Raw genomic sequence first — 17,656 nt, 5'->3', positions numbered from 1 at the left:
GTTGGATACAACCCGGAGAAGATCCCCTTCATTCCCATCTCTGGTTTTGAGGGTGACAACATGATTGAGAGGTCTACCAACCTTGACCGGTACAAGGGTGGTCCAACCCTCCTTGAGGCTCTTGATCAAATCAATGAGCCCAAGAGGCCCTCTGACAAGCCCCTGTCTTCCACTTCAGGACGTGTACAGGACTGGTGGTATTGGAACTGTTCCAGTGGTCATGTGGAAACTGGTGTCCTCAAGCCTGGTATGGTTGTTACATTCGGTCCCTCTGGACTGACCACTGAAGTTTAGTCCGTTGAGATGCACCACGAAGCTCTCCAGGAGGCTCTTCCCGGTGACAATGTTGGTTTCAATGTGAAGAATGTTGCTGTCAAGAATCTCAAGCGTGGTTACATTGCATCTAACTCCAAGGATGATCCTGCCAAGGAGGCTGCTAGCTTCACCTCTCAGGTCATCATCATGAACCACCCAGGCCAGCTTGGCAATGGATATACCCCAGTTCTTGATTGCCACACCTCCCACATTGCTGTCAAGTTTGCTGAGATCTTGACCAAGATTGACAGACGATCTGGCAAGGAGCTTGAGAAGGAGCCCAAGTTCTTGAAGAATGGTGATGCTGGTATGTTTAAGATGGTTCCCAGCAAGCCCATGGTTGTTGAGACTTTCTCAGAGTACCCACCTCTTGGTCGGTTTGCTGTTAGGGATATGAGGCAGACTGTAGCAGTTGGTGTCATGAAGGACTTTGAGAAGAAGGACCCAACAGGTGCCGAGGTCACCAAATCTGCAGCTAAAAAGAAGTGAGAGATGTTTTGGCTGTCTGCCATTGCTAGGCTTATAATCTGAATTTTGTCTTGGGTTTTTGTTTTGTATTTTGTTTTTTTTTTTTCTTTTCTGATTATATGCTTCCATTACAGAACCTCTAGATTTGAGCAGTGCTCAATTTGTGTAATGGAAGTCGGGATTTTTCGTATATTAATTTTTTTTATGCTAGCTTTAAAATTAGGTGTGAAGTTGAATTGTATTCTGAATGGTCGAAGTTAATGGTCTTCATTTATTACCTAATGCTTCACTAAGTTTAGTTCTGCTAAATCGTTGACCCGTCTCTTAGACTTCTTACGTAGTTTGCTATCACATAATTCTATTGTTTAAACTATGTCAAAAGTTTCCTCGCTGATTATATTTTGAGCGTGTCTGGTAGCTGTAATTCTCTTTTGAAGATGTATTTCTGGGTAAGAGAGCCCAATGAATGCTTCTCAGTTCCCAGGTATGTAGGTGAATATGTCAAGGTTTAGTAACCTTTCACAATTTTTTCTCTCACAGGGGTATGGACCTTGGTTCAAAGCTATTAGGCTTCGTCCACGTCTAGGCACAAAATGTTCTTTGAAGGAAACTGTTTATGATTGTTTCTGGCCATTAAACCTCCCCTAACGTTACCATTATTCGATAGAAAGACCCTTATTGGCTCGAGCATCATCACAACATTAATAAAAACAAGTCTGCAACCACACTCATGCAATGGAAAATACACCTTTAATTAAATGGATATTTAATTTCATATAATCGAAATAAAACAAAACATAAAAGAAATCAAGATGATAACTATAGTCAAAGAAAATTTTCAAGCTTCAGCTAGCATTTGTAATGATTTTAACAATCTATGCAGCTTTTGCTGTACAAGATGAACAAATGTCGAACAGATCCCGCAAAACATAAGCTAGATCTTCATCAACCTCACCTTCTGTGATCTCTGCGACTTCTCTCACACAGTTTCCATCAATCCCCATCGCTTGATTTGCATGCACTCCTCCTCTACCTCGTGATCTTTGCTTATTCTTCATAGCCTCCCTTCTGCGATCATGATCAGCCATCCTGCATAAAAAATCATCACATAATTTAAAATTTTCATAGCATGATTTGCAGTACACAAAGCTAGAGGGAAATAGAGAGAGACTCTTTGGAGAGGGTGAGATGATGAGACTGAGTGTTAGCAGAAACACATAGTGGAAGGCCATAGGAGCCGTAAAGGTTCAGCATGGACAGCATTTTTTCGGATCGAGAAAGAAATTAAGAAGAATAGAGGAAAATCAAAGTGATGGGTATTGATCTAGTTGTAATTTGTTTGTGGTTGTGGCTTTTCTCTTTCACTTCCAAGGCATTTAAAGCAAAACGGGCTGATGATCATTGTAACTGTAGAAAAGCACCGATAGTAGATATAGTATAGATGCCTCGTTTGCCTTTTTCTGTACTGTAAATGCAGTAATTAGATTCCACTTACTGTTGTCTTTTACAGTGGTTGAAAGGCTACAGAACAGAAGGAAGAAAACATTTATTCTTTCTCTTTGCGATTAACAGTGGAGGGAAAACTGATTTTACAAACGGCACAAGTGAAATTTACAGTTTGATGGATGTTCGAAGGAAGGACAGGAATATTATTTTGTTTGTTTGTATATTGATTGAGTAGATATATCAACATTAATGAATTCAGCGACGCTGCTTCTGGTTCACATATGATATTGCTTAAATTTGTTTTGGTGCATCTGCTGTCCGAACGGATAATAGTATATATACAAATTTATTTATATAAATTAAAATAATAATTTTCTTAAATAAAAAAACTAAATAATTATATTATTTAATTATAAGTTAAAAATTTATATTTATAATTTTATTCCATCTAAATTATAAGGGTCTCATAATTTGATGGTCTTTTTACCGATAAAATTATATATATATATACTTTAAATATATATATATAAATATAAATTTGATGTGTATTCTCATATGATTAAATATTTTTTAAATTAAAGATAAAATAATATTCAATTATATGATAACACATAGAGGTCGTATGGTTTCAAGGATTTAAAGATTACTTTGATAATATATCTTTTATTACTTATATTATCTTGTTTAGTTTATCAATAATAAAATGTTACGGTAATCTTTTATTATCAATACTGATATGACAGGTAATATAGGTAATAATCTGATTATCATATTCACTTTAAGTATTAAAATATTACTAAGATAATTTTAATTTTATTATTATTATTTGTTATTTTTTGAGACAAAAATAAATTTATTTTTAATTAATATAACAAATAATATAAAAATATTTAAAAATAATTATATTCAAATACATTTAAATAAAATATTTTACTTATATTTTTTATTACTTTTAATCAAATACAATAATTATTTATATTTATCAAATTTTATCAAATATAATAATCATTTATACCGAATAATCTTTTAAATAATATATCTTTAAAATAATTTTTTTATTTTAATAATAAAATATTATCTAAACTAAACACTTTCATATAAATATATCTTTATTTATATACTTAAAATAAATTGACATAATTCTATCTATCCTTCGGTCATAGAATTAAACTAAATACACAAAAATGATGTGCCGGGTTTGCACCAAATAATAGTATTTCCCACTTTCATGAAATGATATAGAATTAGGTGATTGGCTGAGACCCTTTTCAAGAAAACAACTATGTTGGGTCATCCTGCCAATGTTCCCTCGGAGACGGAGTTGTCTCAATCTTTTATGGTAAAATATCCAAACGTGCTCACAATTATTTGCTGTTCGCTTTTGTCTCTAAGAGGCATGAACAATTATAAATTTATTATATAAAAAAATGGTAGTGTGATAATTTTTGAAGTGTGATAGTCTCCACACATATATGCTTTGCTGCCTCGCCTCCTTGGTATCATCAAGCTTGCCTTGTCATTATTCATTTATTTATGATTATTTTTTATTTTTTTAACTAAAAATAATATCATATACACAAACGGTAATATATTATTGAATAAGTATTATTTTATTTTTAATTTAAAATTATTCAGTTACATAATGATATATCTTCGTTAATACATATAGTTTGAATAATAAAAATGATATATTTATATATAAAAAAGTATCAGTTTAAATTCTTTTTGATAATATATCAAAATTTTAATTTTAATTTAATAATTATAGATTTAAAATTTGTCTTATTTAATATAATTGATTCAGTTTCAAATATAATGAGCTGACTCAGATTTAAAAAAATTGATAACATGTGGTGAACAAGATCATAGAACCCATAGAGCCAGTTAAGTCAAAATCATCCCCACAAAGAGAATTGACCATTGCTTCCAGGGCAGTTTGGGGTCTTTGATATTGAGCTGAAGAATTGTACCGAGTAAAGAATGTGAATTCTTTCAAGTATAATTTGAATAACAGTTTGCAATTGCTGCGTAGCCCTGTCATTATTCAAGTGGACTTGGCCTTGGATACTTTTCCAGGACGAAGTTTATATACATTCCTTTATGGCCCATTACACACTGGTTTGGAGCCACGAATTCTAATCCTCTAAGCGACAGACTTGACCTGTCTGCATAGGATTTGGACCCAAAAGCACTTAAAAAAGGTTCATTTTCTCTTCTCAATTATTTAGGGTTAAGATGTGATTAAAACCTCTCTATATTAAGAGCGCAGTGCATTATGGGTGTGAAAAGGTAGAGAAACTGAAGGGACTTCATGACTAGGTTTTGAATAGTACGATCTTTTCAATTTAATTTTCTTTATATTGCAAAAGCAATAGGAACGACAGATGTTAAGGTGATCTTCGTCCTGATAATTAACTGGCCATGTCTATTGTGTATGTAATTAAAAAAAAAAATTAAAAGAGGATTTGAATATAGAGGGTTGAGGTAATTAATGTCTTAGGTAGGATACGTAAGGTTCTAATAGATATGTGCGGGATAGTCTTCCCAATTTAGTTTTTAGATAATACATATGAAAATATGATTTTTTTTTTTTTTATAAGTTGATACGTTTTCGTGAAAAACACTATAAAAGACACTTATGAGATTTTCTTTGCGTCCATGATAAAACATAATCATGTTACAGTATGTGCAGAGAAAGGGAACTATACATAAGTAATATGTAACTTATATGAGTAATGTGTCAAATTTTTGTCTTAACCTAAGCCATATAAAGGTTTTTTAGAAAATATTTTCAAATGAAATTAAACTAGGTAGAAACCTGGGCTCCAATGATAATTGTTCAAATGGTGGAGGGATGATGGATCAAAGTGTCCACAGTATTGGTTAGATTGTTGATTGCTACATTCAATCGGGCCTCAGTTTGAGGTGTAACTAGTTGGCCTTCAATTATATGTTGACTACCCACTGCCTGAGAGGATTACTTGTGGAGGTGAGCTACTTGGTGTCAAAGACAACTATTCTTGAGGGGACAACATCTCAATCTGGAAAGTAAAAGATGAACTTTACTGTAGAATTAGAGAAAGCTTTTGGAGGGCCCTTTAGCATAAAAAAATTGTTGATGCATGAATTTACACCAATGCGATGACACAACTATCCAGAGGTCTTACGCGTGAATGTGATTAGATTGTGATGGATAGCATCCCGTGGGTGTGAAATACAAAACAATCACAAAGTGTTTAGAATATATTCTAAGAACAATTACCGAATAATTATTCAAAAAATATGGAAAGTAAATGATGAAAGGGCCCTTTAGCATAAAAAAATTGTTGATGTATGAATTTACACCAATGCAATGACATAACCATCTAGAGGTCTTACGTGTGAATGTGATTAGATTGTGATGGATAGCATCCCGTGGGTGTGAAACACAAAGAATCAAAAAGTGTTTAGAATATATTTTAAGAACAATTACCAAATAATTATTAAAAAAATATGGAAAGTAAATGATGAAATTTATTATAAAACTAGAGAGAGTTTTTTTTAGGGTCTTTTTTTTTATACCAAAAATTGTTGATGCATAAATTTGTACTAATGAGATGATGTAACTATCTAAAGATGTTATGTGAGAATTTGATGAGATTATGACGGAAAGTGTTCGTGTATGTGTGTGAAACACAAAACAATCAAAAAGTGTTTAGAATACACTCACTAAGAACAATTATAGAACAATTGTTCAAAAAAAACACTGAGACTTAAATGATGAATTTGCTATGAAGCTAGAGAAAACTTTTTGAGGGCCTTCTTTGGAACACCAAAAATTATTGATGTGTGAATTTGCACCAGTGTGATGATGTGGCTATCTAAGAATGTTACGTGTGAATGTGATGAGAATGTGATAGAGAATGTCTATGTGTGTGTAAAACACAAAGCAATCAAAGAGTATTTATAATATGCTCACTAAGAACAATTACCAAAAGAGTGTTTGTAATACGTAACTATCCACTAAAAATATTTTTAAGTGGTTTAATGACCTAAGCAATGCCTACGTCCAATGTGATTAAATTACTCTTTCGTTTACCATATGATTACTAAGAATAGTTACAATGAGTGCTTTGTAAAATAGTATAAGATGAATCTGAGAGAGAATTTAGAGAGTGATAGCAAAGAATGGTTAAAAAAGATTGTCAAAAAGATTACAAAGAAAAATATCATTCAGCTTAGCTTCTTTCTTCATTTTTATACTCAAGTGGAGAGGGTGCTCTTGTCATCGGTGCATGTTGCTTAGAAGCTTTCTTAGTCTACATAGCCATTCAATTAAGAAGAGACGTGTGTAGCATCAAGATCAACACATGTTGGAGATGGTTGGATATAGTATCATTACTTTATATATAATGCAATACATATTGTCTGAACAGTTCAATCACTTACATTTAATGTATTGTCTGAGAGATATAATCATTTTGCATTGAATGTGACATAATTTATTTTGCCAACAAGATAATAATTATATTTGATTGCTTATTATGTAAACCTGACTACTTTATCTGAGTGTGAATATGTGACCATAATCGAACAACTTAAATTTCCTCCTATTAGAAAGAGATACATTCTTCCTGTCACAAAGAGTGGAAAACATGTATGTTCGCAACGATTGGAAAATTATATTAAATACCCATTTTACCTTTTTATTAAGTAAAAATGTTCATTTCTCTTATTTCTAAGCAAAAATACCCATTTTTTCTATGCCTAAGCAAAAATGCCCTAATTTTTTTAAAAATACTAAAATTACCCTTAATCATATCTATATAAACTCTCTCACTCACATTACATACACTTCTTATATCACTTAAATACTCACTCTCACTCTCATTTTTACTTAATATCAATTACTACGGGTTTGTTCGGGAGGAAAAAATTCGTATTTCTGAATTCGAATCGAAAAAGATCAATTCATGAAAACTATATTGAAAAATAACATGTTAAGAATAAATAGATCTATTAAAATACTCTATAATATCAATAATAAAAAAATCACTTGAAAATCTAAAAAAATAGATTCGAATTTCGAAAACTACACATTCAAATAGTTTATGAAGGAGAAAACCAAAAAATAGATCAAAAATTTCGTAATTACATTGTAAAACGTGTCTAAAAAAGCACATTGTAATTGCAAATATCAAATTTAAAAACTACATATCAAAAAAGTCTAGCTCGGTCACAAACAAACTCAAAATCATAAAAATCAAAAATCTTAAGTTTGATAAAATAAAAAAACTGCATAATACACACTGAAACAGTTTTATTTTGGCCTCCAAATTTGGTGCAACCAGCAAAGCAGGTTGTCGTTATAAAGCTCGAAACGAGCTTCGCGTTGATAAATTACAAGCGTTGTAACTCCTCCTGGATCAAAAGTTATGGTCGTTCAAAGTTTGTCTCATATAGACCTTATAGTTTTAAAAAAGTTAATTTCCACCCAACCCACGGTTTTCACAGACTGCCCCACGGTTCAGTGTAAAATTTACCACGGACCCTTGTGATCTCCCACTGTTCCCCCTCCCCCTAAAATTTTGAAAAAGCTAAATTTTTCTCCCACCCCACGAGCGCCCGTGGGAGATTACCACAACACCGATAGATCTAACTCATTTTTTGGCTAAAAATCGATATTTCAGCCTCTAATTTCAACACAAATCAAATCGACACATCCAATAACACAAAACCTCTCAAGAAATTCAAATAAAACAACTAAGAATCAAAACATTTTATGTATTGTTCAAAATCGAAACCCAAAATATTCACACCTCAAAATCTTCCTCAAATCTCAATAATCCTAACAATAAATTGATTCAAACAAGAAGTAGGATGATGTACTATCCTTATTTGTTATTTTCGGTTGTCAGAAAACATAAAAAGTCGATAGAAAAGATGAAAACCCGTTGACCGAAGGGAGATTTAAATTTTTTTTGATTTTAAACAGTAAATCCGTAGAAAATGTGGGGTTTATATATAAAGACAGTTTGGTTATTTCTCAAATTAAGGGCATTTTTGTTAAACCTTACAGTTTTGAACAATTTTCCTTAACACCCTCTAATTTTGGACATTCATTATAATTCTCCGCTACGATTGTATGTGCTTAAGGGGTGGAAATTGGGAATTGATCACAAACTCACGATGGTGTGTCAGGCTGCTGAAATATTGAGTGCCGACGACTGGTTGGTTGTCACATGACAATAAACGCTGGCCAATGGTGTGTCAAACTGCTGAAATATTGCGTGCTGACGAGTAGTTGTTTGTCACATGACAATAAACGCCGGCCAATATATGATTACTGAGGTGCAAGGCATTGCCAGTTCACTTTCAGAAAAACAAAAACAGCTGAGCTGGCCACTGGTAAAGAAGCAATTGTTCTTCTTAATAATGCAATAATGTAGTGAGCACGTCCAATAGAATATGTACGACTTTGAAAGGTGTGATGAGACAAATGACAATCTGATGGTGTCAAACGGAAGGCTTTTCTTCTCCCCCCAGCACACTGAAATTATCCTTTGGCCAATGACTTCCAAGTTTTGACGTATTTTTAAACTTATTTTTATGAAATTTAAGAAACTTAAATTTTATTTATAAATTAATTTTTATTAAAATTTTTATTAAAAATAAAAATAAAATCATCATTTTTTAATAATATTAAAAATATAAAATTTATTATATTTTCTTTTTAAAATTTTAAAAACTAATAATTTCACTCTTATATAAAGTTTTTTTTATTTTGAAAAGTCACATTTTTCTCTCTAAACCTATATTTTTTTCTTCTCTTCTCCAGTCATCATATCCAATGTCGACGACCTCTTTTTTCTACCAAAAAACTTTGGCCAACATCTCTTTTCTCTAGATCTTTTCATCTCTAACGAAGAGACCAAATGATGAAGAGCTCTAGAGAGGGGAGGTCTTTGTGTTCTGTCGTCCGTCAGCCAATGTTTCAAAGTTGAGAGAAGAGGTCCTCGACATCGGAGATGATGGCCAGAGAGGTGAAGGAAAAACCTTAGGTTTGAGGAGCAAATTGTGACTTTTTAAAGTTAGAAAACTTTTGACATGTATAGAATTGTTAGTTTTTAAAATTTAGGAGGGAAATATAATAAATTTTATATTTTTTTAATATTATTAATAAAATAATAATTTTTTTCTTGTCTCTAACAAAAAATTTCAATGACAATTAATCTATAGATAAGATTTTGAGTTTTTTAAATTTTGTAGATGTGACTTTAAAAATATGTTAAAACTTAGGCGGAAATAAGTCCCCTCGCTTTCTCCTTTCATGCCATGAAGATCCATAGGGTGACCAACATATATCTAAATTTTCTCTTTTTTTTTTAATTTAAAAAAATTAAAAATTTAATTTTAAATTTCGTTAGATAAGGATATTTAAACCCATATCTGCATGAAACTTTTCAATTATTATCCGGCGATCATGGAGTCGTTTATTTAAATTACATTACAAAAGAAATTTAAGTGACACCATAGCCAGCCTAGCTGACCTACAAGAGCTGACATCACAGAGTCTCCACATTGATAATAGAATATTAGCAGCCTAATCGCCAATCGTAGCCACGTTTATAAAAAAATGCAAATGGCCCAGTCGACTTGTGTCCAAGAAGCTTCAATGTCTCATTATTGTTTAGACTATTCAGGTGGAGCCAGTCTGAATTAAAGTGAATATTCTGAGCGCCAGGGGAAAATATTTTACTTCCATGTGCATTTATGTGTATATAAAGCATCTGCTTTGAGAGAGAGATGATGATAATAAGTACCAAAATGTTTGCTGTGCAGGGGAGATGGCACCGTCATCCATGCAGCCATGCTCATCTTTTGACCGGAGCTTGGCTGCCGGAACCATTTCTCTTGCATAGAAAACCTTGTGTGCTGCGTACCATAGCAAGCCTTCAAGAGAAGAACAAAGTTTTTTTCAGCTGAGGTTGGTTCAAGTGCCCTTCTTTGTTTATTTATTTAATTTTTTACCAAAAGGTTTTTTCTCGAGATGGTTAGCTCTATTTACAGGAGCTAATAAAATATTATTCATAGATTTATCTTTCTTATTTTTTCCCTTTTGGCTAAATCTCGCTGTCATATCTAAGTTGTGTTATTGATATTCATGTTGATTTGTGTGTATGAAAAAAGAATTGAAGTGTTTTTTTTTTTTGGTGATTAAGAATGGCAAGAATTGCATTCCTCGTAAGGTTGGTTAGATGTTTAATACGAATGCTCACTATAAGGAACACCTACACTAGGGTGAGATTGACAGTCTATGATGATATGTATATGGGAAAAGGGACTGCAAGGGATTATATTTTTCTTATGTGACTAAGGTGTTTATACATCGACAACCAACTTCGATTAGCAATGCAAGCAAAATGAAGTTTTTGAAAGGGATTTTTACATGCTTTTATAGTGTTTAAATGAGTTTAACATATCAAGTCATCCAAATTATAGTGAGAGAAAATCACTGTATGGGAAATTTAAGACACCTGAAAGATGAAATACTTACTAAATATTACCATTCATTCGTTCTTTTTTATATTTTACAGATAGCAGATGATTGTGGTAGTGGTAGGAGGAGCTTCCGTCAAGTGGGGTTTGCATGAGGGAAAATTTTCTAATGTTAATATATTTGTGTTTATGTATATGTAACGTTTTTCTTCTCATGCACATTTTCTAATGATATTATTTTCATATGGTTTATTAAACACCTTTTATTTGCTAATTTTAGGACATGTAGGTTGATGCTCTTTTTAATTGATGTTTTATTCCGACTTAATTATAGAGTTTTATATATAATTTTGAGTTTAAGTAAACTAAAGCTTCCTTTTCCAGTGTGTGTTCTCCTCAAAGGGTATCCGTCTGAAGAGGGTACTCTTTTGAAGTTATAAGAGAGGGAGCTCGACGGCTAACAGTGGCATCAACAAAAGAGAAAGTGTTGTCCGCATGCGAGGTTGTTGCAGCTCAAGAGGCCACAAAATCCGAGGCAACTACTATGACGGAAGCAGAAGAAACAACGAGATGGAATGATGGACTGACCCAAAATTGTTCAAAGGAAACTTTCTTACGAGATGATAAGAAAAATGAGAAACAGAAGAAAGAGAAAGAGAAGAATAAGAAAAAGAACAAGAAGGGAAAGAAAGAGGGGAGGTTAAGAAAGAGAATGTGGGAGCGTATGAGGGTGCAATATAATGAGTTAATTCACTGTACATGTGTCAGGGTCAATTTCCACCAATTTAGGTGAAAAAAAAAGATTTATCCATTCAAGTATAGAGAAAGAGTATCGAACACTACACACTGTCTGCAATTTGCACTGCTAATTTTACCGAGTGCTTGGGAGGGTGACAAACCACTATCTCAGATGCAATGCCGGGTTGCTATTTCATGAAGGTTAAAATGTTATTTACCAATAACCCATTTCTATACCGTGGTTGGGAATTATACTGCTATTGCACACGTCATTGTATAGACAAATAATACCGTACTTGCCAGCCATTTCTATTTCATGAATCCGGTTCTTGCCTCAACCTGGAAATTGACTTCAGTTGTTGGGTTGATGATTTAGTTCCATTTCTCATAAAGCAGCGGATGATTTATCAAACACACAAAATAAAGACCAAACAAATCAATTTCCTTCCTATTCTGTTATATATATCATAGTCAATACCTGTTGTACGCTGTAAAAGGTCAAAACCAAGAAAGAAATGGGCATTTAATGTTTTAAAAGATATCATAAAATCCCCTGTTCTCACAAAGACAGGATTCCACAATCAGCGGATCTGGTCTGTCATAGGACATATCATAGCTCACAAGCAACCCTTTGAACAAAAGTAAAGATGCATAATTCCCCGTATTTTTTTGTCCGACTCCATAAGAAATACAGGGAAAGAAATTTCAAAGAAGTTTATCCCATGTCAGTTACCATGACCCCTCAGCACCCACTGTTGGATTCTCAAAAGCAGAGAATCCCCAGAAGGTCTTCAGTGAGTAAGGCTGGGATATTGTCACACCTTCTTCAGTGATCTTAGCAATCTGAAAACATTCAAAGAAATCAAGTCACTTTGTAGACACATTTTCTCTGATACCAAAATAGTTTACAGTGTAAACAAGGTGTCTAAAGTTTGAGGAAGTTGGTTCCAAAAATTATATCAGTGCACCCAGATAATATTGCAGAAAGATTCAATTATAGCATTAAAAATAAATTTGATCGATTAACAAGAATATCACTGAACAAATGATTAGTTATTACATGAGAATTTAAGGTCATAACAAACCTGCAATTTATTGACAGCAGATCTATCGCGATAGAGGAGCACACGCATGCACTTTTCAAGTAACTTGACACCATCTTCAAAGCTCAAATTCTCATGCCACTCATCACGAAGGATTGGTCGTGCAAGGTGATTCCCAAACCCAGTTGCTACATGGTTATCCTCGAAGTTGACCCCAATCATCGAGACCTAGAAAGTCACAGAAATAAAGAAGTGTCATTGACAAACCATTTAAAATACCCAATTTTTTCTTTTTGATCATTACCATTCAGATATAACAATGGCTTACCATCCCAAGATACTTCTGTCCCTTTTTCACTCCGCCAAGCACAAGTGAGTTCCACAAAGGGTCAAATTTGTTACGCCTGTTATACATGACCCTGGTTAAATAGTTGTGCACTTCTTTAGGCCCCAAAGAGTTTCCATCATCCCACATATTGTCATACAGGCTGCAAAATCAAACATCCAAAACCAAAAATCCAATAGTTATTTCAAACAGAACAAGTACTAATAACACCAAGTTTTTCGTTTCTCTAAATAAAACAATGCTACTTACGTAAGCTCATCAAGATATCGCAAAATCTCCTGAAAATCACTTATCTCTCCACTTGCACCAAGAAGAGAATGCTTTCCAACTGGCTTCAACCGATCCACAGTCTTGTATCGCAATGTGGACCCATAGGAACCTGCATTTTACATTATTATACAAGCACATAAGTCATTCTTTTTATTTAAAATGGCAGAAATGACATGACAAAAGGATCCTAAATACTCTGAATTTCAAACAATTCTATAGAAGTAGAAGACAATTCTGAGTTAGTTAAAGCAAAATAATATAGAAAGTGTAAATCACAACAATTTTTTTCATTAGGAGAAAAGTAAGATCTGGTTAGCCAGTAACCTTTCCACACAATACAAAACAGACATGTTACCACTGACGTAGATCAAAAATGGAATTCAGAAGTACCGAAGGCATGTGGAAAAAACACATAAGGAAAATAAGGGCACAGCTCAGAGATAAGCTTATCAATGAAGAATATAAGAAACAACACAAGCAACAAAAGAAAGGATGATAGAAACAACTTTTATGATAACACACACACACACACACTCTTTAGCATTGATGAAAGCTTACTGCGGTTAACATATAGGAATAGTAGTTCATAAACTAGAAGAGGCAGAAAAAATGTTGCCATGAAAAAGGGCACATTGATTATGCTTGTATAATAAATCAAGGGACTGAGAACACAAACATGTCAACTAGTTTGCACTAAGTCAAAGGCCCAAATAATATGAATTTTAGTTTTGATTTTTTCATCAAAAATAGAAGTAAAAGGAAGAGAAGTAATAAATATTGAGATTTCCTGGGAACTTAAAAATATTTCACACATATCATGAACATTTTAGAAACTATTTACTGCATTTTTTTAAGTTTCCCATGACAAGAATCATTTCTGATAATAACACAAAAATCAAAATTTGATAGATGGATAAAAGCACCCTAACTATTTGTCAAATGACCATTGTTTCACCAATAATACTCAGTTGAGGAATAATCATTTTATTTTAGGCCGAAACTCAATAGCATGATAAACATTCCCAAGCCTATGCAACTAGGCAACATATTCCCAATTTTAAAAAATTTTATCAAGCATTTTGAAAAAGAATGAAAATGTAAACCTAAATCTTAAGCTCTATAAAGGATAAGATAAACCAAAAGAAAAAAAAATGGAAGCAACTTGTATCTTCAAAAAATTCAGTCTTCCTATCATAGATATTCGATGCAAAAAAATCCACCAAAACTTTGGAACTAGTGAGAGCTACATGATACTAATCAAAGCAGCATTATCTAGCATGAGAGTCGATATCATAGACGAAAGAGCAATAGAGACACTTCAACTCAATAGCTAATAACAACAGTAAGGCTTCCCGAGTCTTGAAACTAATCCTTTGAGTTTTGAAATTTAAGAAATAATTAAGATTATTCTCTCTATGCTGCAACCCTCAAAAACTTAAGTAGGATCATTGAAGCTCACCCATTCTCCATTTACTATAATTACTGGTCCCCAATTAAACAAACGAACAGCGAATAATTATCTAGGAAAAACTTCATGTCAAACCCAAAACAAAAATACAGCACGATCAAAAAACAAGTGTGCTAAATCAAAATATTAAAAATTAAATGTAAATGATGAGCATATGAACCAACCTCCCATGTCAGCGGCCATCAAAATCCCATCTTTGTACTTCAAAGCTACTACGGATGTACCAGTCACATATGGATACCTGAAATTTTTTCATAAATAAAAGAAAAAAATTATATAGGGTTTTCCACGAAATGCTTAATCCTCGTTCTTTCACTCCTAGGTCTAAGACACAGAAACATAAATAAAGAGGGAACGAAAATGGAATAGTACTGAGTTCTCTGAATGTTGTCGTTCGAACCCATAAGGCCGTGTGTGGCTTGGTTAGATTCCATTAACTGCATAAACATCGGAAGATAGCGTTTTGAGTGAAGGACCTAAACCGGAGAAATTGTGAGACAGAAAATGATGAAACAAGAGTAGGAACTTACACTAATTTGACGTTGGATTCACAGTAATTGAGAGCTGTTAACGAAAAGCGGAGCCGATGCTACCGATCTGGTGATTTCAGGTTTTGTAAGAAGGAGGGAGTTTTTCTTTTAGTGCAAGAAAAGATCACTTAAAAAGAATTCCTCCCTGGAGTTTTTTGACATTGAGAGCCCCCAAAGCTTTGAAAATTCTTAAAGACCTCCCCAAGACTCCTTGATAATTGATCCATGGCTCTTAATCTGGAGAGCAGTACTTCCATCAAGAGTGTTACGTACATAAAAATAAACCTTAAGAAACAAGGATAGGAAACAGAATTTTATTTCATTCAAATTGATTACATATACGAAAATATTTAATTCACAAATACATAAGCAACTAACTATAGTTTGTTGGTATGCAAGCAACTAAAAGCCTAACAAACTAGGTGAAATGCTTTGTTATATAGGCCAAAATCTTTGTAGGGGTTAGGGTTGAATTCAAACTGAATCCATTCGAGCTTGAACGAGCTAGTCTTATATGAGCTCAAGCTCGAATTACTCGTCAAATTTTTTAATTAAAAATTTTGATACAAAACGATGTCGTTTTGATCAATATGTATTAAAACGATGTCATTTTAATAACGAAAAACAAGTTGAACTGAATTTGAGTCAAGTTCGAGTTTAATTTTCACGAGCTCGAACTCAATTATATGTAAACCGAACTGAGCTCTAGTTCAGCTCGGTTTGAATTCAGCTTTAGTAGGGGCAGACAAAACAAGAGCACTAGAAAAAATATATCCAAATTGTTTTCTCCCTTGGAGTGTATTCCTTAATTAGGTCTAAGGCATGTCAAAGCACCAAAGACAACACATATTCTCTTGTAAAAAGAGTCATTCCAACACATATAGGAATTTATTTCATGTAGGACTATTGCTTCATTTGACAAAATAATAGAATTTGGTGACTCACAAATTATACCAAAGAAAGATTTAGATCAAATCAACTAAGTAGACATTTTTTAGTAAAAATAAACAAAACTTATTATGAGAATACTCTTATAAAGAAAGGGAAATGTCAACATTTTGGGAATATATCCAAAATCCCCTCTAAAGGCTCCTTCAACTTTAGTCTATACTCTAGCTCAAGACTTGGCAGGACACTCAACTCTTTTATATTATCTATTGAGAAGAAGCTAAATCAACGATTAACATTCATTATGACTATTCAAATGACAAATGGAACACATGTCGACCATCATGAGATATCTCCACGGTGGTAGCAAAACTCTTGAAATTATAATAGAACACTTGTACTCTTTGAAGTGCTCCCCAAACCGCAAGAACTAAAGGGGAAATGTACTAGGTCAATTCTTGTAAGTATAGCTGAATGAAGTCAACAACAATAGCCACTAATAAGTTCTCCCGTCCAAAGTCTCGAAGCCATGGAAGAATGACCAATAACTAGACAATTTCAAATTTGTGAAAGGTTCTTCAACCGTTATTAAAAAAAATGCCCTAAACCAAATTTTATGTTACAACATCTTGATAACGAGACGTTAACTTCTACATAAATTTAATCTCGCCGATATATGCACAAATTTATTTATTCAATTCAAAATCATGAGTCAAGTTTTGTAAGAAAAGGATAATTCAAAAGAAGTTTTCCCCTCCAAAACATGTATATAAGGGGAGAGATAAAGGTGAGAAAAGAGATAACAACTCGTTAATTAGTTGTTAAAATTAATAAAATTCGTTAGTTTTAAAAGTATAATTATCATTTAATCTGTAATATTAGAAAAATAAAATTTTATCTTCTCTTTCTACCTAAATTTTAAAAATTAATAATTTTTCTTTCATAGGGTTTATTTTTCTCCTTTTTTCTCTAGTGACTTTGTCCGTTTTCAGTTGACTTTATCTTCCCAATCCCTTTTCTCCAATGCTCTATCGAAAATAAGAGGACTAGTTGTCTGACATCCTCTAAAGCTCAAGTGTTTGACCATTTTTCGATTCATTGTCGATGGAAGTTGAAACAAAGAAAAAAAGTTTTTGATTGGATGACAAAAAAATTGACTGTTTCAACTTTCGATTAGTGAGAAAAGTGCAATATTTCTGTTTTAACTCAAGCATATAACCATTTGTCTCTTCAAAGGATGTCGGATGATTGGTCGACTCGTTTTTGACAAAGAGTGTAAGAGAAAAGGAATTAGAAACATCAAGTTAGCTAAAAACAAAGAAAGTAGTTAGAAAAGAAAAAAAATAAATCATGAGATATAAAGTTAAATTTTTAAAATTTAAACTGAAAAAATTGTTAGTTTTTAAAATTTAGATTAAAAATGACAAAATATTATTTTTTAATATTATAAAATAAAAAATAATCATACCTTTGCATCAAACTAATTTTATTTACTTTAATTTGAAAGTTAATAAATAAGATAATGACTGTGGACCTAACTTTGGATGGGAATAGAAACTATGGCCTAAATTTTTAATCCCTGTACAAGGTCATGTCATAAATTCATAATATGGTCACGCATTGGTGTAAATTCTCTTTTTATCTTTCCTATTGTAGACATGTTGGC

At 32.8% G+C, this 17,656-nt stretch overlaps 2 protein-coding genes, 1 long non-coding RNA gene and 1 pseudogene across 4 annotated transcripts; 2 read left to right on the top strand and 2 right to left on the bottom strand.

Moving 5' to 3' along the window:
* LOC123208198 lies at positions 1–1,060 on the top strand (annotated as a pseudogene).
* A 457-nt stretch (positions 1,061–1,517) lies between these two features.
* On the bottom strand, positions 1,518–2,199 carry LOC123208200. Its single transcript, XM_044625589.1, has 2 exons — positions 1,955–2,199; positions 1,518–1,872 (listed from the first exon to the last, which is right to left on the bottom strand). The coding sequence occupies exons 1-2, from the start codon at positions 2,044–2,046 to the stop codon at positions 1,659–1,661; spliced, it is 306 nt and encodes a 101-aa protein (XP_044481524.1). The 5' UTR covers positions 2,047–2,199; the 3' UTR covers positions 1,518–1,658.
* A 7,817-nt stretch (positions 2,200–10,016) lies between these two features.
* On the top strand, positions 10,017–11,758 carry LOC123208197. 2 transcript variants are annotated; one of them, XR_006500719.1, is made up of 2 exons: positions 10,017–10,195; positions 11,092–11,758. It is a non-coding gene; the product is annotated as an uncharacterized LOC123208197 (long non-coding RNA). The 2 variants fall into 2 exon arrangements; XR_006500720.1 differs by having other exon boundaries at positions 10,806–11,758.
* A 183-nt stretch (positions 11,759–11,941) lies between these two features.
* LOC123208196 (proteasome subunit beta type-4-like) lies at positions 11,942–15,260 on the bottom strand. Its single transcript, XM_044625581.1, has 7 exons — positions 15,103–15,260; positions 14,945–15,009; positions 14,737–14,813; positions 13,084–13,213; positions 12,817–12,976; positions 12,531–12,716; positions 11,942–12,288 (listed from the first exon to the last, which is right to left on the bottom strand). The coding sequence occupies exons 2-7, from the start codon at positions 15,004–15,006 to the stop codon at positions 12,175–12,177; spliced, it is 729 nt and encodes a 242-aa protein (XP_044481516.1). The 5' UTR covers positions 15,007–15,009; positions 15,103–15,260; the 3' UTR covers positions 11,942–12,174.
* Positions 15,261–17,656: the final 2,396 nt, after the last annotated feature.

This window comes from Mangifera indica, unplaced genomic scaffold (genome assembly GCF_011075055.1).
Source record: "Mangifera indica cultivar Alphonso unplaced genomic scaffold, CATAS_Mindica_2.1 Un_0153, whole genome shotgun sequence".
NCBI lineage: Eukaryota > Viridiplantae > Streptophyta > Magnoliopsida > Sapindales > Anacardiaceae > Mangifera > Mangifera indica.
This window is presented reverse-complemented; position numbering and strand designations above follow the sequence as displayed.

What these genes read in the sequence shown, in the direction of transcription:
- LOC123208200 (XM_044625589.1), bottom strand. Translation starts at nt 2,046, where the DNA reads ATGCTGTCCATGCTGAACCTTTACGGCTCCTATGGCCTTCCACTATGT. An exon ending in CATCTCACCCTCTCCAAAGA is followed by an intron (nt 1,873 to 1,954) that starts GTCTCTCTCTAT and finishes TTTTTTATGCAG; the next exon opens with GATGGCTGATCATGATCGCA.
- LOC123208196 (XM_044625581.1), bottom strand. Translation starts at nt 15,006, where the DNA reads ATGGAATCTAACCAAGCCACACACGGCCTTATGGGTTCGAACGACAAC. An exon ending in GATGGCCGCTGACATGGGAG is followed by an intron (nt 13,214 to 14,736) that starts GTTGGTTCATAT and finishes TGTAAAATGCAG; the next exon opens with GTTCCTATGGGTCCACATTG. An exon ending in CTGCTGTCAATAAATTGCAG is followed by an intron (nt 12,289 to 12,530) that starts GTTTGTTATGAC and finishes GAATGTTTTCAG; the next exon opens with ATTGCTAAGATCACTGAAGA.